At 42.4% G+C, this 18,219-nt stretch overlaps 1 protein-coding gene across 1 annotated transcript; it reads left to right on the top strand.

Moving 5' to 3' along the window:
- Positions 1–4,586: 4,586 nt before the first annotated feature.
- On the top strand, positions 4,587–15,327 carry LOC311053314 (ladderlectin-like; the record flags this gene model as incomplete). Its single annotated transcript, XM_084068774.1, has 6 exons — positions 4,587–4,604; positions 8,707–8,809; positions 10,497–10,606; positions 11,977–12,117; positions 13,746–13,857; positions 15,239–15,327. The coding sequence occupies 6 exons, from the start codon at positions 4,587–4,589 to the stop codon at positions 15,325–15,327; spliced, it is 573 nt and encodes a 190-aa protein (XP_083924900.1).
- Positions 15,328–18,219: the final 2,892 nt, after the last annotated feature.

Raw genomic sequence — 18,219 nt, 5'->3', positions numbered from 1 at the left:
CACACATAAAACAATGTAAATCTGTAAATGTCCTGAATAGATGTTTCCTACTAAAGAGACAGATGTTTAACTTATTTTCCTTTTCCTTTGCCCTAATGTTTTATTATGAAATCTGATTGAATTGCCTTGTAGCTGAAATGTGCTTTACAGATCAAAACGCCTTGCCTATAGTTTCAGGTCAAGAAAAAAAGTTAACTAAGGTTTCAAACCGATCAACAAAATGACTTCCCGGTACGGGGGATTTTCTGACTGTCGCTTACGGGAAAACACAGCGACACTACCAGCAGCTGTCCAATGAATGAATGAATGCTACATTTATTTTCGTGTCATGCCACCATTTTGGCCCATCCCATGTGGGATTATATGACACATTACCAGTGGTGTAAAGTAACAAAGTACATTTACTCAAGTACAGTACTTGTGAAGCAGGATATTCTGCATGATGAGAACGTTCTACTTTTGGTACTTTAAGTACATTTGTATACCAATACTTTTGTACTTTTACCCAAGTAAATGTTTTATTACTGACTCTTACTTAACAGAGTATTTCTACATTGCAGTATTGTTACTTTTACCTAAGTAAAGAATTCAAGTACTTTTTCCCTTATACATACCAACCTTTTTTTTTTGGTTTGGCAAAGCAGCAGCAGTAGCGCTGTGTTCCAGGAAGGTGGACACTCAGGTATCGTACGTGTAACACGAATCGCAGCAATGTAAGACTTTATCATCAACACGTAGCATGTCAATGCTGGGATTCCAAGCTGATAAACAGAGTAAAAGACACACAGACAGACAGACAGACAGACAGACAGACAGACAGAAAACACTAATTACAGTCCAACTGGCTGCCAGAATATGCAGGGTACGGGAAAGAGGATATCACCATTTGGCAGAAACACAAGGAAGTTTAAAAACGTCAATGTCAGGGTTTGAAGCACGAGGAAGCAAAACGTATGTTTTCCCGCTTTAATGGTTTCCATCTCTGTATTATTATGATCATTGTGACCCACAGAAACACAAGAAGATCCACAAGCCATTGCAGCAGCCAGAATCCTAACCAACACCAGGAAAAGGGACCACATACCCCTGTTCTTGCGTCCTTGCACTGGATCCCTGTCAAGTTTAGGAATCGATTTTTAAGTTAATTTACTTGTTTTTAAAGTCTTGAATGGTCTCTAGCACCTTTCTGTTTATCGGATGGCCTGTTGAAGTACGTCCCAGGCCGCCCCCCTCAGGTCACTCGGTGCTGGACTGCTGACAGAGCCATCGACAAATGGCAAGAGACATGGTGATGCTGCCTTTGGTATAGGCACAGAGGATTTGGAACAGGATTTAGAACTGCATATCAGACAGGCAACCTCGGACGATGGCTTTAAAGGAGTAGTTCACCCAAAAAATGACTTATTTTCTATCAATTGCACACCCCATGAAGCCTTGAATCCATGGATTTTTTTTTGTTTTTGTCGCATTCCTAAGCTAATAATTTGATTCCCGTCTCCTACCGGCTAATGTATCCGGTAGGAGACACAAAGTAGATTCTTTGTGTCTCCTACCGGAAATACACACGGTCATCAAATTCTTGGCTTAGGAATGCGACAAAAACAAAAATAAATCCATGAATTCAAGGCTTTATGGGGTGTGCAATTGATCAAAAAAATAAGCAATTTTTTTGGTGAACTCCTCCTTTAAGAGGCAGCTAACCCCCCCCCCCCCCCCCCCTCTCTGAGTGACTGCAGGAAAATTCATGACCCCCTTCCCCCCCAATCTCCATAAACCATACTGTTATATACTGAGACAGGTTTATGACGCCCATAAAACCATAAAGTAGTCGGGCACGGAGCTTCAGTATAGTGTGTCTTTATTCCAACCGGCATTACAATACAACGACAACATCCGGGTTTCCCATCATACATTGCACTTCCAGCTACGGCAAACAGCAAAGACCAAAATACATAACATCTCCTCCCCCCTTAGAAAAGAGGCCCTCCCCAACAAGTAAAGTACAACTGAAACTTCAACCCAAATCTTAAAGCACAGAATGAAAATAATACTCATCAATATTGCTGTAGAACAAAAACAATACGAGGTAAAATAACTTTTCAAAAAGTCTGTTCACATAACACAACACTACGAGATGAGGGTAGACCACCTCATCCCGTGACCATACCCATGGGGATTATTTTGCCCCATTTGTTTGGGTGGTCTTAACTTCAAAGTCTATAAGTCCAGGCGTTCTGGAGGACGACGATCTCTTACCGGGTAACGATGCACAACAGAATGTTCAGTCTCACTGTCTCTGTGAGGGGACTCTGGAACAGCCGTAGGTGTAGGGACATCCATCACCGCCTCTCGTAGAGGGAAGTCACGAACGGAAGTCTCCCCATCGGGTTCAGGTGCACCTCGGGGTGGTGACGGTGGCTGATGGGGTGCGCTGAACTCGGACTCGTCCGGGACCTCCCCCGAAGGTTGGTCTGTAGGCGATGCTGCCGACTGCAGAAGTTGATCAACGTGTCTTTTCCACACCAGCCCGGCAGCAGTTTGGACAGTGTAGGAGACGGGGCCAGACCGCTTGATGATGGTTGCAGGGACCCATTTGGGTCCAGTACTGTAATTTCTTGCCAATACTGGCTCATCTGGAGAGAAGGCTCTTTCTTTAGCCCGCAGCATCCTTTGTTGAATCTGCCTCTCCTGCTGATGCTGAACAGTATCCTTCACTGTTGTCGGCTTTAAGAGGTCGAAGTTGGTTCGTAGATCTCTGTTGAACATCAGGGCAGCGGGTGAAAGTTTAGTAGTGGCATGTGGCGTGTTACGATAGCTCAACAGGAATCTATGCAATCTCTGATGCAGTGTTCCTTTGCCTTGAGATGTCTTTAGTGCATTCTTCAAGGTCTGAACAAACCTTTCAGCCAAACCGTTGGTCGCAGGGTGGAACGGTGCTGATCGGATGTGTTGGATGCCATTTGCTTGCAGGAATGTAGTCATTTCTTGTGACACCAGTTGTGGTCCATTATCAGAAACCAGCTGAAGGGCCGAACCGAAACGGCTGAAGATCTCCCCAAGCTTTTCAATTGTTTTTGCAGTAGTGGTGGATTTCATTATGGCCACCTCCGGCCACTTGCTATGTGCGTCCACGCACACCAGGAGCATTCGGCCCTCTACTGGCCCTGCAAAATCAATGTGTACACGCTGCCAGGGTTCTTCGGGAAACTCCCAGGGATGCAGAGGAGCTAGTTGTGGGGTCTTCCTAACTTCCTGGCAGGAGGAACATGTTTTGGCAGTAGTCTCGATTTCCTTGTCGACTCCTGGCCACCAGAAGTAACTTCTTGCTATCTCTTTCATCCGAACTATTCCACTGTGACCTGCGTGGAGCTGTAGCAGAATGAGCTTGCGTAATGATGGTGGAATCACCACCCTCCTCCCCCATAGTAAACAACCAGCTTGCACTGACAGTTCTGCTCTCCTGGAGAGGTATGGTTGAACACTGGGGTCGTCGCCGCCTGATCTACCCCTCATTACAATGTCCATTACCACTGACAATACAGGGTCAGTGCGAGTGGCTCTCCTCACCCGAGCAGCCGAAACTGGCGCATCATCCACCTGGCTCAAGTAAAAGATGTCTGTAACACGTGGCTCTGGCCTAGTGACAGGAAGCGGTAACCTAGACAGTGCATCCGCGTTGCAGTGCAGGTCAGCCTTGCGATACTTGATATCATATGAGTGTGCTGACAACAGTAATGCCCACCGTTGCATGCGACTCGCTGCGAGTGAAGGTATCCCAGTGTGAGACCCTAGGATGGTTGTGAGGGGTCGGTGGTCAGTGAGAAGTTCGAATCGCCTCCCATACAGGTACTGATGGAATTTGCGAACACCATAGACGATGCTCAATGCCTCCCGCTCTATCTGAGCATAGTTAGCCTCCGCTTTGTTCAAGGTTCGTGATGCAAATGCTATAGGCCTCTCTCCTCCGCCCGGCATTAAGTGGGAAATGACGGCCCCCACCCCATATGGAGACGCATCGCAGGCCAACTGAATGGGAAGTGAGGGATCAACGTGGGTCAGTGCCCCAGATGTCACTAATGTCTCTTTTGCTCTCTGAAAAGCCTCCTGGCAGGCATCACTCCATTTCCATGTTTTGCCCTGACAAAGCAGGTCGTGCAACGGCTTGAGCATGGATGACAAGTTCGGTATGAAACGGCCATAATAATTTAGCAAGCCTAAGAATGAACGCAACTGGCTCACATTATCTGGGGGCGGGGCGTCCACGATGGCCCGAATCTTGGATGGGGCAGTGTGTAACCCCTGAGCATCAATCACATGTCCCAGATACTCAACAGATAGTTGAAAGAATTCGCACTTGTCCTTGCGAACCCTGAGCCCGTAATCCTGCAGTCTCTGAAGAGCTGCATCCAAATTGCAAAGATGTTCCTCATCCGTCGCTCCTGTGCACAGGATATCGTCCAGGTAGCACTGTACTCCAGGGAGACCATGCAGGATCTGATCCATGGCCCGCTGGAAATGTGCAGGAGCTGACGTGATTCCGAAAGCCCCTTTTGTGTGGTTATTGTGAGCAATTCCTTAGAATCTTCATGAACGTGCATCTGCAGGTAGGCTTGGTTAAGGTCTATCTTGCTAAACTTTTGCCCATTACTCAGGCCTGCAAACAAATCGTCAATGTGGGGAAGAGGATATTGCTCTGCTGACAGTACCGGATTCAGTGTCACTTTGAAATCTCCACAGATGCGAATTTCCCCAGTCTTCTTAGGTACGGGGACTATGGGCGTGGCCCATTCACTGATAGTTACTGGTTCCAAGACACCATTTCTGACCAGAGCATCCAATTCATCTTCTACTTTTGATCGGATAGCGTACGGCACCGACCTGGCCTTCATGAACTTTGGTGTCGCTTCTGGTTTAATGCTTAGCTTGACGGTGATGCCTTTCATACTTCCTAATTCGTTCCGGAAGATCTCATCATGTTTTTTCAAAATAGTAGCTAGGTTGGTGGCAGTTTGTGACACCATTTTCACTGTGTGCCAGTTCAGTTTCATTTTCTCCAACCACACACGTCCTAGGATGGCCGGGTAATCACCTTTAACAATGTAGATGGGGAGTTTCTTCACTTTATTGTTACTCTGAACCATGACATCTGTCATTCCTGCCATGGGTACAGGTTCTCCCAGATAGGTTTTGAACCTAGTGTCAGAAGGTCGCAGTGGTAGGTGTCTCAAGACTTGTTTGTAAACCCCATCTGAAATGATGGATGCTTTTGAGCCAGTGTCAATTTGCATACTCACTGGATGCCCTTCCAACATGGGCTCGACCCAATAACCCTCTGAGTCCCCATCTACTTTCATTATCTTCAGTGTATGTACACCCATCTCTTGCTCTCCCTCCGAAGAATCACTGGACACTGTCTCTTTTTGTCTCACAGTGTGAACCTGTGTTTTCTTCCTGTTTTTCCATGGTTCCTGTCTGCTGGCAGATTTCGATGTTTTCTCCATGTTTCTTTTTCCTTGACAGGCACGCTCTATGTGACCCTTTTTTCCACAACTGCGACAGTCCATATCTTTACACCAGCATGTAGTGGCGAGATGTCCCGTTCTGCCACAACGAAAACATGGCCCTTGTCCACTCTGCTTCTCTGTCTGGACGGTATGCACTCTGCCTGAGGAGTGTAGCTGTTGAGCCTCCTTTGAGGCCATTTCCATGGAGACACTGATGTTAATGGCTTTCTGTAATGTCAAGTCACTCTCAGTCAGCAGCTTCTTCTGTGCTGCTTCATTTCTTAGGCCACATACCAGTCTGTCTCTCAATGTGTCATTTAGTACTTGCCCAAATTCACAATGTTCAGCCAATTTCCTTAATGCTGCAACAAACATAGTAACGGATTCACCTTCCTCTTGATTGCGTCGGTGGAATCTAAACCTTTCTGCTATCAGCAATGGTTTGGGTGAATAGTGTTGTGTCAGGACCTCCACTATTTCTTGATAGGTCTTGGTCCCTGGCTTGGTGGGCTGCAGTAGGTCACGTAATAAATTAAAGGTCGTTGGACCCATTACTGACAGAAACGTGGCCACTCTTTTATCATCATGAATGTCATTTGCTGATACGAAATACTCAAAACGCTCAGAGTATGCGCTCCATTGTTCCACATGTTCATCAAAAGGACCAATATTACCAATAACTCCAGCCATCTTCCGTGCAGGCTCCTGGTTATCAGTATCCTCTGACAATTCCTCTTCAGTTGATGAGTCTTCCTCAGCTGACAATCCCCTTTCAGCTGACAATTCCTCTCCAGCAGACATCCGTGTCAATACTGAGTCGTGTACAGCAGATCCTCCCCTCTGCTAATTCCACTTTTTTTTTTTTTTTTTTTTTTTTTAATAGTCCGTGTCAATCACAACAGACGCTGGCCGCGACGTGTCGTGCAAACTAGCCGCATTAGCTTATCACTGCTAACACAAACACAGTCACGTTCTAACTAAACTTTACCACACACACACAATTCACACACACACACAGCGTTCGCGGGAGCTCAAACCACCTCGGCGCCAATTTGTTATATACTGAGACAGGTTTATGACGCCCATAAAACCATAAAGTAGTCGGGGCACGGAGCTTCAGTATAGTGTGTCTTTATTCCAACCGGCATTACAATACAACGACAACATCCGGGTTTCCCATCATGCATTGCACTTCCAGCTACGGCAAACAGCAAAGACCAAAATACATAACACATACTGTTTATATTCACACCAGCAGGAGGTTTAGAGAAAATAAAACGAATGCTGATCTTTTCCAACGTTTATTATAGGCGAATTAGCGCCCGTCGGGGGGTCCATTTGGTTCCATTATGTGCCCTATTTCTTGGGGTTTCAAAAAAAAAATGATGTTCTATTTGTAATATTAACTAAATCTAATCATCGTTTACAACCAAGCTGGGAGTGAGTTTCTCTCTCTCTCTCTCTCTCTCTCCCTCTTTTTACACATGCATGCATCCAAAGGTCCCTCCCCCTTTTAACTGTCTGCTGTTATCAACAGGGCAGTAGCAATCAATGGACAGACACATGGAGGAATTGGTCGGTCGAATAAAGTTAATGAAACGTTATAAACTTGACCGGACAGAGAAAATCCCAGTGTACACCCGGCAGCTAACATTTTGTATATTTTCTCGCACTTTAACTAACGTCCATAGCATATAATGTACAACACCTAAAACCACCTTTAGAAAAAATATATATACTCAAAGTATACCCCACTCGGTCCTGTTGGACCTTTATTTGCCAGTAAATCGTTAATTACACAAATTATTCTAATTGCTCAATATTAAACTCTTAGCAACCAAGTTGATGCACTAGGCCTATAGATTACATTTCAATAATACATGTTAATAGAGAACAACATTTCTGGGTCCAAGACATTTCCAGTAGTCTATTTTTGTAATGGAGAGGTATGGTCACTTATTTCATGAATAGTATTACTTATTTTCATGAATGTATGTAGACAATATGTTGGGCCAATAAAATAAAACTATAGACCACATTTTTCACTTCAGCCAAAAAAGTGACTATAACAGTGTGACGGTAGAATGGGAACGCAATCTTGCGGGTCACGCACGTGCACGCCGGTGCAATGTGTGCATGCGCCGTGCTCCTGCTCAAAAGACTGGTAAAACGGCTTGGTGGCGTGTGAAGCGAGGGCTACAATAGTACACTGGCTGCCAGAATATGCAGGCTTACGGGAAACAAGAAACAAGATTATCAATCATCAATGTCAGGGTTACATGCACGAGGAAGCAAAATGTACGTTTCCCCGTCTGTATTATGATCATTGTGACCCACTTAAACACTATATAAGAGCTGCTGCTCCTGCACTTCTACACTTCTATACACAGGACCAACCACAAGCCATCATTCAACTGAAGGTCTAAGGTAATTAGGGACTATCCATTGTTTCATTAGACATTATTCTACATTACCTGTTTTGATTAATCAAATAATCCAGAAGGGCGAGTTGTGTTTGTTTGTTTGTTTATTTGTTTGTTTGTTTATTTGTTTATTTGTTATTTGTTTAATTATGTATTTAGAACATTTTTAAAAATGAATAAGATAAGAGCAAGGGAAATAAAGATAATACAAAACATTGGCGGCAAGGTTGTTATGACATGATCAGTCAATTATAATGAATTAATAGAGTTACAAAAAGGAGTAGGAAGAAGTTTTTAGATTATGTATCCGTTCCTACCCCTTCTGTATGAACCTTTCTGTGTGTATTTCTTCTGTGTGTATTTCTTAACCACTTAAGCATCATTTTATATTATTAATTAACAGTTAAGTGCAAAAAAACTTTTATGCATTTTTGGAAACTTTTCACCTATGCCCAAAATAAGGATTGATTATCTAATTTAATGGCCAATTATTGATTATTTTGTGGAATCCATAATATCGATACCCTCCTCCCCTCCCCTCCCCTCCTCTCCCCTAACCCTAAACGTAAGCCTAAGCCTAACCCTGTCTCTCTGATGTGTCTGTCTCTCTAATGTGTCTGTCTCTCTGATGTGTCTGTCTCTCTGATGTGTCTGTCTCTGATGTGTCTGTCTCTCTGATGTGTCTGTCTCTGATGTGTCTGTCTCTGATGTGTCTGTCTCTCTGATGTGTCTGTCTCTGATGTGTCTGTCTCTGATGTGTCTGTCTCTTTCTATTGAAGGACGTCATCATCATCATCATTATCATCACCTTCATCATGAGGATGCTGAGTGTGTCTCTGCTTCTCTGCGCTGTGATGGCTCTGACTGCTGCTGTTCCTGCAGGTGTGTGTGTGTGTGTGTGTGTGTGTGTGTGTGTGTGTGTGTGTGTGTGTGTGTGTGTGTGTGTGTGTGTGTGTGTGTGTGTGTGTGTGTGTGTGTGTGTGTGTGTGTGTGCGCGTGTGTGTGTGTCCATTATGGCTGCTGGGCGTAGAGCCTATTGAGCATCTTTGGTAGAAATGCGGTTTATCAAGCAGGTGTACCCTGTCAATCACAACGTAAGAATGGACGGTGTGTTGATAAATGTGACGGCTGCAACCGATTGTCATTTAAATAACATTTAAATAACACGCCCATTTAAATAACACAGCCTTCTCTCAGAAGTGTGTCCCCGCAAGTTCTTCTGAAGACAATAGAAAGAGCAAATTCTCTGGTGGAAAGTAACCCCTCCATCAGTGGTGGAAAAAGTACTCAATGCTTTACTTAAGTAAAAGTACCAATACTGCAATATAGAAATACTCTGTTAGGGCGCGCTCCCACCTCACTTTTATTTGACCTCTGGGGCGGAATCTGCCAATGTTTCGTCAATACAAATGCGTGGATTCTTGGAAAAAATCCGCAAGACCATGAATCCACGCATTTGCTTTGACAAAGCATTGGCAGATTCCGCCCCAGAGGTCAAATAAAAGTGCGATGGGAGCACGCCCTTACAGGTAAAAGTCCAGAATGAAACATTTACTTGAGTAAAAGTACAAACGTATTGGCATCAAAATGTACTTAAAGTACCAAAAGTACTCAAATATTTGAAAATATCCGATCTACAAGCTCACAACGCGGCTGAGCTTGTAGATCTGCTATTCTCAAATAGCCTAGGTATAAAATAGGGCTGAAGTGGTTAATGTATATTTTATAATATCATAATTTATATCTGAAAAGTAACTAGTAACTAAAGTTTTCAAATAATTGTAGTGGAGTAAAAGTTCAATTTGCCTCTGAGATGTAGTGGAGTAAAAGTAAAAGTATTGGAAATTGGAAATACTCAAGTGAAGTAGGTACCTCAAAATTGTACTTACAGTATACATACAGTACTTAAGTAACTGTAACTTAGTTACTTTCCACCACTGCCAATCATCATGTGGTTATACAGTAGTAATGTACTACTAGTAATCACAAACTTCTAGCTATCATTCACTCTTTAAAAATATGTATCATTTAGATTATAGAACTAAAATGAAAATCTGACAGAAGCATTACCATAAACCATCCATGGTTCCCTTGAAACTTCCAATGGCTCCCAGTTATTAAAGCAATATTATGCACAACCCCACATTTTTGGCACACTGTGGAACATGCACTCCTACATTGTTTGCGAGTGGGATTATCATATAGCCCATCATGTCGGAATAACTTTGTCAAACTACACGAATCAAACAAAAAATATCGGCTATGTTATGATTGGATTACATTTTGAATGTCAATTTCACCCAGCACCGATTATATGACTGTCCCGTGCGCCCTGGAGATGTCCATACGTTGCTGTTTGCAAGATGAAAATCCTCTCGCAAGCGCACACCAGTGGGTCTACAGTTGGGGTCCAGGGACCCTCATGGGCTTCCAAATGACCCCTTACAGGTGTGTAACTCTGAGAGTGTACAAATGGAATGTACGCAAGTTTGAGAAATGAGGGCCAGTGTGTTTGCTTTAGGATTTCCTGATTTAGTTTATTTCATTATTGTTTTTTTCTTCTTTTCAGGAGACTCTGTAGCGGTCAGGATGTGGGCCAGATGTCCACACGGGTGGGACGGCTTTTCTGGGAACTGTTACAAATATGAAAAAATCAACATGGCTTGGGCTGACGCAGAGGTAATCAATCAATCTGTCAATCAATCGGTCGGTCGGTCGGTCGGTCGGTCAGTCAGTCATGAAGTCAATTATGAAGGAAAATGATTCCAAATATGTCAGCCGGCTTCTTCCTTTTCCTTGCACAGCAACATGTCATTTAAAGGGACTACACCATGAATTTTAACTTTTGTTGTGTGTTTTTGGTCTCCCCTACCTCTCTTCTATCCCAAAAAATACCCCAGTTTGAGCACTCAGGCTTTCACAGCATATCTGGGGTTTTATGTAAATTGGTCTCAAAACAGGCCAAACTGATTTGCCCCCGCACGTGACGTCACAAGTGATACAATCCCTCCCGTTTTTCAGTTCCAACATAAAAATGTACCCCCCCTTTTATTTATTTATTTCTTTTTCCTTTCTTTTTCCACACAGAACCAGGAGATAACATGCATACAAACTGGCTCAATAGCGCCACGTGCCAAATCAGGACAATGTGGTATTGCAGGTGAAAGTGCCTTATAAGCCAGAGAGTAGTTAGTTGGAATGAGTATATCTGAGGCTTGATTTAGGCTCAAACCTTTTGAAAAACCTTTGAGGGACATAAACAATATGATATTAAATATTGTTTTTTTTTTTAAATTCATTGGTGGATCCTTTGATATGTATTGTTTCTATATTATGTATTGTTTCTATATTTTTCATAACAATGTGCTAATAAACTAAACTAAACTAAACTAAACTAAACTAAACTAATCAAGTCAGTCAGTCAGTCAGTCAGGCAGGCAGGCAGGCAGGCAGGCAGGCAATCAGTCAGTCAGTGAGTATGTGTCTTTAAATAGAGAGTGCTAGCCTAGCATCCATTATGTCTTAACCAAACATTCGTTATGTTTCTATAGCAGGGGCGGACTGGACATTTGGCCCACCGGGCAAATGCCCGGTGGGCCGCTGGCCCCCCCCCAAAAAAAAGACGGTAATGTCCGGGTCGCGCGGCCCAATTATTAGTTACGTTAATGTTTGGGCTGGGATGCTTTCCAGCAGGGGCCTCAGTGCGGCTGCAGAGTTCATGTGCAGGGCTGGGCTGAAACAGTGAAACGCTCCCCCCAGTCCGGCCCTGTTCTATAGAGAGTATGCCTGGCTCAGGTTGCTAACCTAGCATCCATTATGTCTCAACCTAACATTCGTTATGTTTCTATAGAGAGTATGCCTGGCTCAGGGTGCTAACCTAGCATCCATTAACCTAGCATTTGTTATGTTTCTATAGAGTGTGTGCCTGGCTCAGGGTGCTAACCTAGCATTCATTAACCTAGCATTCATTATGTTTCTATAGAGAGTACTGCCTGGCTCAGGATGCTAATCTAGCATCCATTAACCTAGCATTCATTATGTTTCTATAGAGAGTGTGCCTGGCTCAGGATGCTAACCTAGCATCCATCCTCAGTGCAGGAGAACATAAGTTCATCCAGGATCTCATCCTTTCCAACACCGGCGGCCAGTGGAAGAAATCCTGGGTTGGAGGCAGTACCTTGATTGGACAGGTATGCTATATTAACCACTATGTTGACCGGAGTCCCTCAGGGCTCTTCACTAGTTGTGTCACAACACAGCTATTTTCTGCTAAAGCTTTCCTCACAGTAGGCCTACAGATGCCGGGTGTTTAAGTGGTTAACTATCAATTATCTTCATAGACATTACTTTTTTGTCAATGAATCAAATGTTTAAAATTCCTCATCTCCTCTCCTTGTTATGAATATAGACAAATTGATTAATCATTTAAGCATTTTTCTTTTAAAACACTCTCTATGCACAGCAGCCATTTTGGAGAGAAATTGGGCCTCTTCTTACTTCCTTCACAGGTGTTACCAATGATACTAATGAAGGCCTCTGTTCCATTCTGGTCAGGGTGCTGATATCGTGCATGTTGGCTCACTAGAAACACTCCATTTTGGTTCCCAAATGGCCCCTTATGGTGGGTGTGTAACTCTGAGAGTGTACAAATGGAACCAAATGGACCCGTAAGGGCCCATTTGGTTCCATTTGTACACTCTCAGAGTTATGGGGGTCTTTGAAAATAAGACAACCACTGTGCTACACTAAATGGAACGGAGCCTTAATTAGTATTATTGGTAACACCTGTGAATTCCCAATATGGCTGCTGTGCATGGAGCCTATACAACATAATGTCACATAATTTCCTTAATAGCAGATCTACAAGCTAATAACGCGGCACCGAGTGCCGTGCTATGAGCTTGTAGATCAGCTATTTTTGAAAAATCTTGAACATTTGTGCAAATTTGAATATGGATATTTTTTTAAATCAACATTTGTTACTCAAATCTTTGCTTCTGGGGGTCCCTGAAACAAAATATTTTGAGATGGGGTTCCGCGGCCAAATACTTGTCATTTTGGGGGTCCTTGATATGAAAAAAGAACCACTGATATATTGGCGACATGAGTTTAAAAAAAACTGTTAGGATTTAGAAGACATTTGTAGAATCCCCCAGAAGCAAAGATTTGAGTTACAAAAGTTTGCTTTAAAAAAATATATAAGCTCATAGCGCAGCACAGAGTGCCTCGCTATGAGCTTGTATATCTATGAGCTTGTATATCTGCTATTTTTGAATAGCCAAAGAAATCCTAAAATGACACAGATGCGTTTCCGGTCTTAATGGGTCAAGTCAATGGTTCTCAAAATTTTTCATGTCAAGGACCCCCAAATTGACACTTATTAGCCCGCGGACCCCCATATGAAAAGATATGCCAGGGACCCCCATAAGAGAAGACTTTTATGTCTCTAGCAGTGATTCTCAACCGTTTAACATGCATTAGGCTACGGACCCCCATTTCATGGCATTTCTATCTCTGGGACCCCCATTTATATTATAAAATCAATGTTAATTTAACTCTGAGAGTGTACAAATGTCCATTTGTACACTCTCAGAGTTAAATTAGAGTTACAGACCCATAAAACCCTTATGATAAGGGTTCATTTGGTTCCATTTGTACACTCTCAGAGTTACAGACCCATAAGGGTCCATTTGGTTCCTAACTATCTATCATTTAGCTAGGGACCCCTTGGAACTCCCTCAAGGACCACTGAGGGTCCCCGGACCCCACTTTGAGAACCACTGGGTTAAGTGACATGATGTATTGTGTTGTCCTACAGAAGGGTGTTTGGTTGTGGAGTGATGGTCGTCCAGTGACCTTCACAGCCTGGGATAAGGGTCAGCCTGACTACAAGGGAAAAACTGCGCAATGTATGGCCGTCAACTTCTCCAGTAAGTCATAAGATGTATACCTTCCGTTCAAACCACACGTTTCCTTCAGTTCAAAAAAACACGTTTCCTATTCACCTGTTTCCTAGGCTGTGTGTTTTCCACTTCCTGTCGATTTGATCCAATGAAATCCAATGAAACTGGTCAGATGACCGATGATATCCAATGAAATCGACAGGAAGTGGAAAACACACAGCCTAGGAAACAGGTGAATAGGGAGCTTACTGGGGAAACCAGTATAGGCATCACTTCCATTGATGGAAAAAGTACTCAAATGTTTTACTTAAGTAGAAGTATCAATACTGCAATGTAGAAGTACTCTGTTACAAGTAAAAGTCCCAAATTCTAAATTTACTTGAGTAAAAGTACGACATTAATGGTATGAAAATGTGCTTAAAGCACAAGTACTAAAATGTTTGAAAATAGCAGATGAAGAAGCTCACAACGCGTCGCGATGCCAGGCGTTGTGAGCTTGTGGATCTGCTATTTTCAAATAGCCTAGGTATAAAATAGGGCTAAAGTGGTTAATGTGTGTTTTATAATGTAATAACATAATCTGCAAAGTAACTATAACTAAAGTTTTCAAATAATTGTAGTGGAGTAAAAGTACAATATTTGCCTAAGTACAGTACTTGAGTACATGTACTTAGTTACTTTACACGAGCTACAAGCTCATAATGTTGTGAGCTTGTAGATCTGCTATTTTCAAACATGTTAGTACTTTTACTTTTGGTACTTTAAGTACATTTTGATACCAATATTTGATACCAATATTTTTTGTACTTTTACTCAAGTAAATTTAGAATTTCAGACTTTTACTTGTAACAGAGTACTTTTACATTGCAGTATTGATACTTTTACTTAAATAAAACATTTGAGTACTTTTTCCACCACTGCTGTCAAGTTGTGTTCCCATATTATTATTGACTGACACGGATCACTCAAATGAATTGAATGACTGACAACAAGAAGACAACAGGAATTATATGCCCATAATTCACACAAGTGCTCATGGGACACTTGAACCTTGTGGACAGACTCTGTGTATATACACGAATCCACGGCGCGCTGCCCTGTGCGCAGCCATTGCTGCGGTCTGAACGCTACGCGGACGTAAGACCGCAGCAATGGCGGCGCGCAGGGCAGTGCGCCGTGGATTCGTGTATATGTAGTTCCCTTACATTTTCCAAAAAACAAACATTTGCTATTCCGGGTCAGTCAAATGTATAAGCTGTGAGGACACAGCTTATACATTTGATTGGCTCAGCAGCAGATTTGAACTGGAAACACATGACACTTCATAATGGGTTTCCAATCGTAGTTTCCATTATTTAGTGAGTTTTTGTTAACAAGAACAACCCTGGTGTTTGTGTTTGTGTAACAGAAAGACACCGTTGGGCCGACGCATCCTGTGCTACAGGACTTCCTTCTGTCTGCAAGAAGCCAGCTGATGCCCTTACAACAATAACATAGAGATTACACATGTACACACACACACGCACGCACGCACGCACGCACGCACACACGCACACACACACACACACACACACACACACACACACACACACACACACACACACACACACACACACACACACACACACGTACTCGTCCCTCAGTGGTCCTTCTGGTCGATCTACACGGTCACAGCTTTTTTCTGTTCTGACCCCACAGTGGTGGAATGAACTCCCCACTGATGTCAGGACAGCAGAGTCACTGCCCATCTTTCGCCGCAGGCTGAAAACCCACCTCTTCAGGAAACACTTCCCTTCCTCTTCACCTTGCCTACTTGTTGTTAACTGTGTGCATGGGGAGCTCAACTTAAACAAGCTCAGTGCTTAATGAGTCTTCCAGTTTAGTAGACCTTGTATTGTGAATTTGTACTTCCATGTACTGTTGTTCTCATGTCTTACTAAATAAAGTACATCAATCAATCAATCAACTAGTTGTACAAACTTTTGTTTTAGTGTTTTATTGGATCTTGTTTATTCGATACACTTATTTGTTTTAGCTCTTGCTCATTTGATTTTCCTATTTTGTCTCATCTGTTTATGAAAGTAGGTTGCTGATATATTGCACTTTTACTTTAGCGCTAGGTATACTCTTAGTTGCTCGTTTTAGAAGAGAATGCACTTAATACTTTTGGTGATTAGTAGTTTCGTTCTCTACCTATGTTGAATGCACTTATTGTAAGTCGCTTTGGATAAAAGCATCTGCTAAATGACCGTAATTGTTGCCAAGGCGACGATGACGATGGGATAAACGTCCCGATTAAGGAGGCAACGCCAGTGTGACGTCGTCCTACGATCGTATGGTATCATATTCTACCCATAAATATCCACAGCCGTTAGACAGAGTGTGTGCCAAGGCAGTTGTAGAATCACAATAGTAAATAACCAGATAAATAGCCCAGGGCCTATCCACCCATATTCAACGTGTGTGATTCAAGAACCACTCATCTCGGCCCCATCCACCAGATAGAGTACGAGACCTCGGCTCTATAGGATCTCGTAGTCGGCTGAGCCATTCATCTCAGCCTTAAAGGACAACTTTGTTTTTTTACAACCAAGGTTTATATTTTAGCTTGTAATTAAAGTAAATAAAAGATGAGTGTAATTTTTTTTTCATTTACTGCTTTCTATAGTTTTAGCATTTTTTGCCATATTTTTTACAGTGGGCGGGGGCATTCTGTCCGGTGGCTAAATATGCCTTTTTTACACAATAAAAAAGGTCCGGCTGTCTGAGATGGCCAGATGTGAGTTATTGGGGGCTAGAAGAGCTACTGTAAATAATAATAAAGAAAACGCCGGGTTAATGTGTTAAAAAAATACATATTTAGCCACCGGACAGAATGCCCCCGCCCACTGTGAAAACACTGTAAAAAAGATTGTGAAAATTGCTAAAACTATAGAAAGCAGTAAATTTAATTTTTTTAACACCCATCTTTTATTTACTTTAATTACAATCTAAAACATAAACATTGGTTGTAAAAAAACAAAGTTGTCCTTTAAGCAGCCTTCCACTTGTGACAGTCACAAGAGCCAGCAGTACCCACAGAATAATACAGTCCTTTAAACAATGAACCTAGCATCTGTCTAAACAGCATGCTATCTACAGTAAATTACATTATGTACATTTGAAACTATAGGATAGCAGGTCAACAATGAACCTATAGCATTTGTCTACCTACCAGTGTCTGATAGTAGATAAGTTCACATCAGCCACGGTCCTAATAGATCAATCTTTGAAACAAAATCTATTATTTTACTGAACACAAATGAATCAAGCCTCTCCACTTGCTTCTACCATATAACGTAGCTTTCTGCACACACACACACACACACACACACACACACACACACACACACACACACACACACACACACACACACACACACACACACACACACACACACACACACACACACACACACACACACACTGACACGCACACACTGACACGTGCACACTCAATACACAGACACTCGCACCCAACACATTCAACTGCACACAAGGTATTTGTTGTTTGTCGTGTTTTATGTTTGATTATTATGTTTAACTTGATTATTATGTTTACTTGTCAATTATTTTTAAGTGAGAACCCTTTATAAGCCCTTTATGGGTTTCTTTTCTCACCTGCACTTATTTCTGCATTTGTTTTAATAATGTTTTCTTTGTATTGTTTTTTATTGTGCAAATAAATAAATCAGATACAAAAAATACATACAATAATTGTCAGTGTGTGAGAGACGTTAAACCTGCACAGTGTAACTTTTCTGTTCTACCCCGGATTCGAACCCACGTCTCCTGCGCAAGTGCTGACATTTTTAACCAACACGGTCTCACTCCGAAAACGTAGCCGGTTGCCTTTTTGTCAGAACCCCGCGACGGAGCCGAATGCCGTCGCTGGACGCCAGCGACGTAATTATGTGCCTTCCACGGTCACTCATAGACATTCATTGAGGTCCAAAGACGACACATTGCGCCGTCACAGGCGGGCCATTGATAATGCATTGGCATTTCAAAACGTGCGCTAAGAAGCTTGTTTGAAATGCACCAGACCACACGCCACCACCCACAAAAACCTGTAAATATTCTGAGTATTTACATACTAGTTTGGTCATTTTTCGATGAGTATTTGTTGAGAACGACACTTTTATTTAACTTTTGTATACCCGTGACGTCACGTCAGATTACTTCCGTATGACTTGATTGACAGTAGTAAAGATCCGATCAAAACTATTTATTTTAATCTAATAGATCTATATAAATGATCTGCTTGTCCACTAATCAATTATTCTGGCACTTAAATGCCTAATGTATGAACAATTCTAGCAATAAATAATTATTTGTAATTTCTTGATT

The sequence above is a fragment of the Gymnoscopelus microlampas genome, assembly GCF_963454915.1.
Source record: "Gymnoscopelus microlampas genome assembly, chromosome: 10".
Classification (NCBI taxonomy): domain Eukaryota; kingdom Metazoa; phylum Chordata; class Actinopteri; order Myctophiformes; family Myctophidae; genus Gymnoscopelus; species Gymnoscopelus microlampas.
The sequence above is the reverse complement of the archived record's forward strand: the minus strand, read 5'-3'. Positions and strand labels throughout refer to the sequence as shown.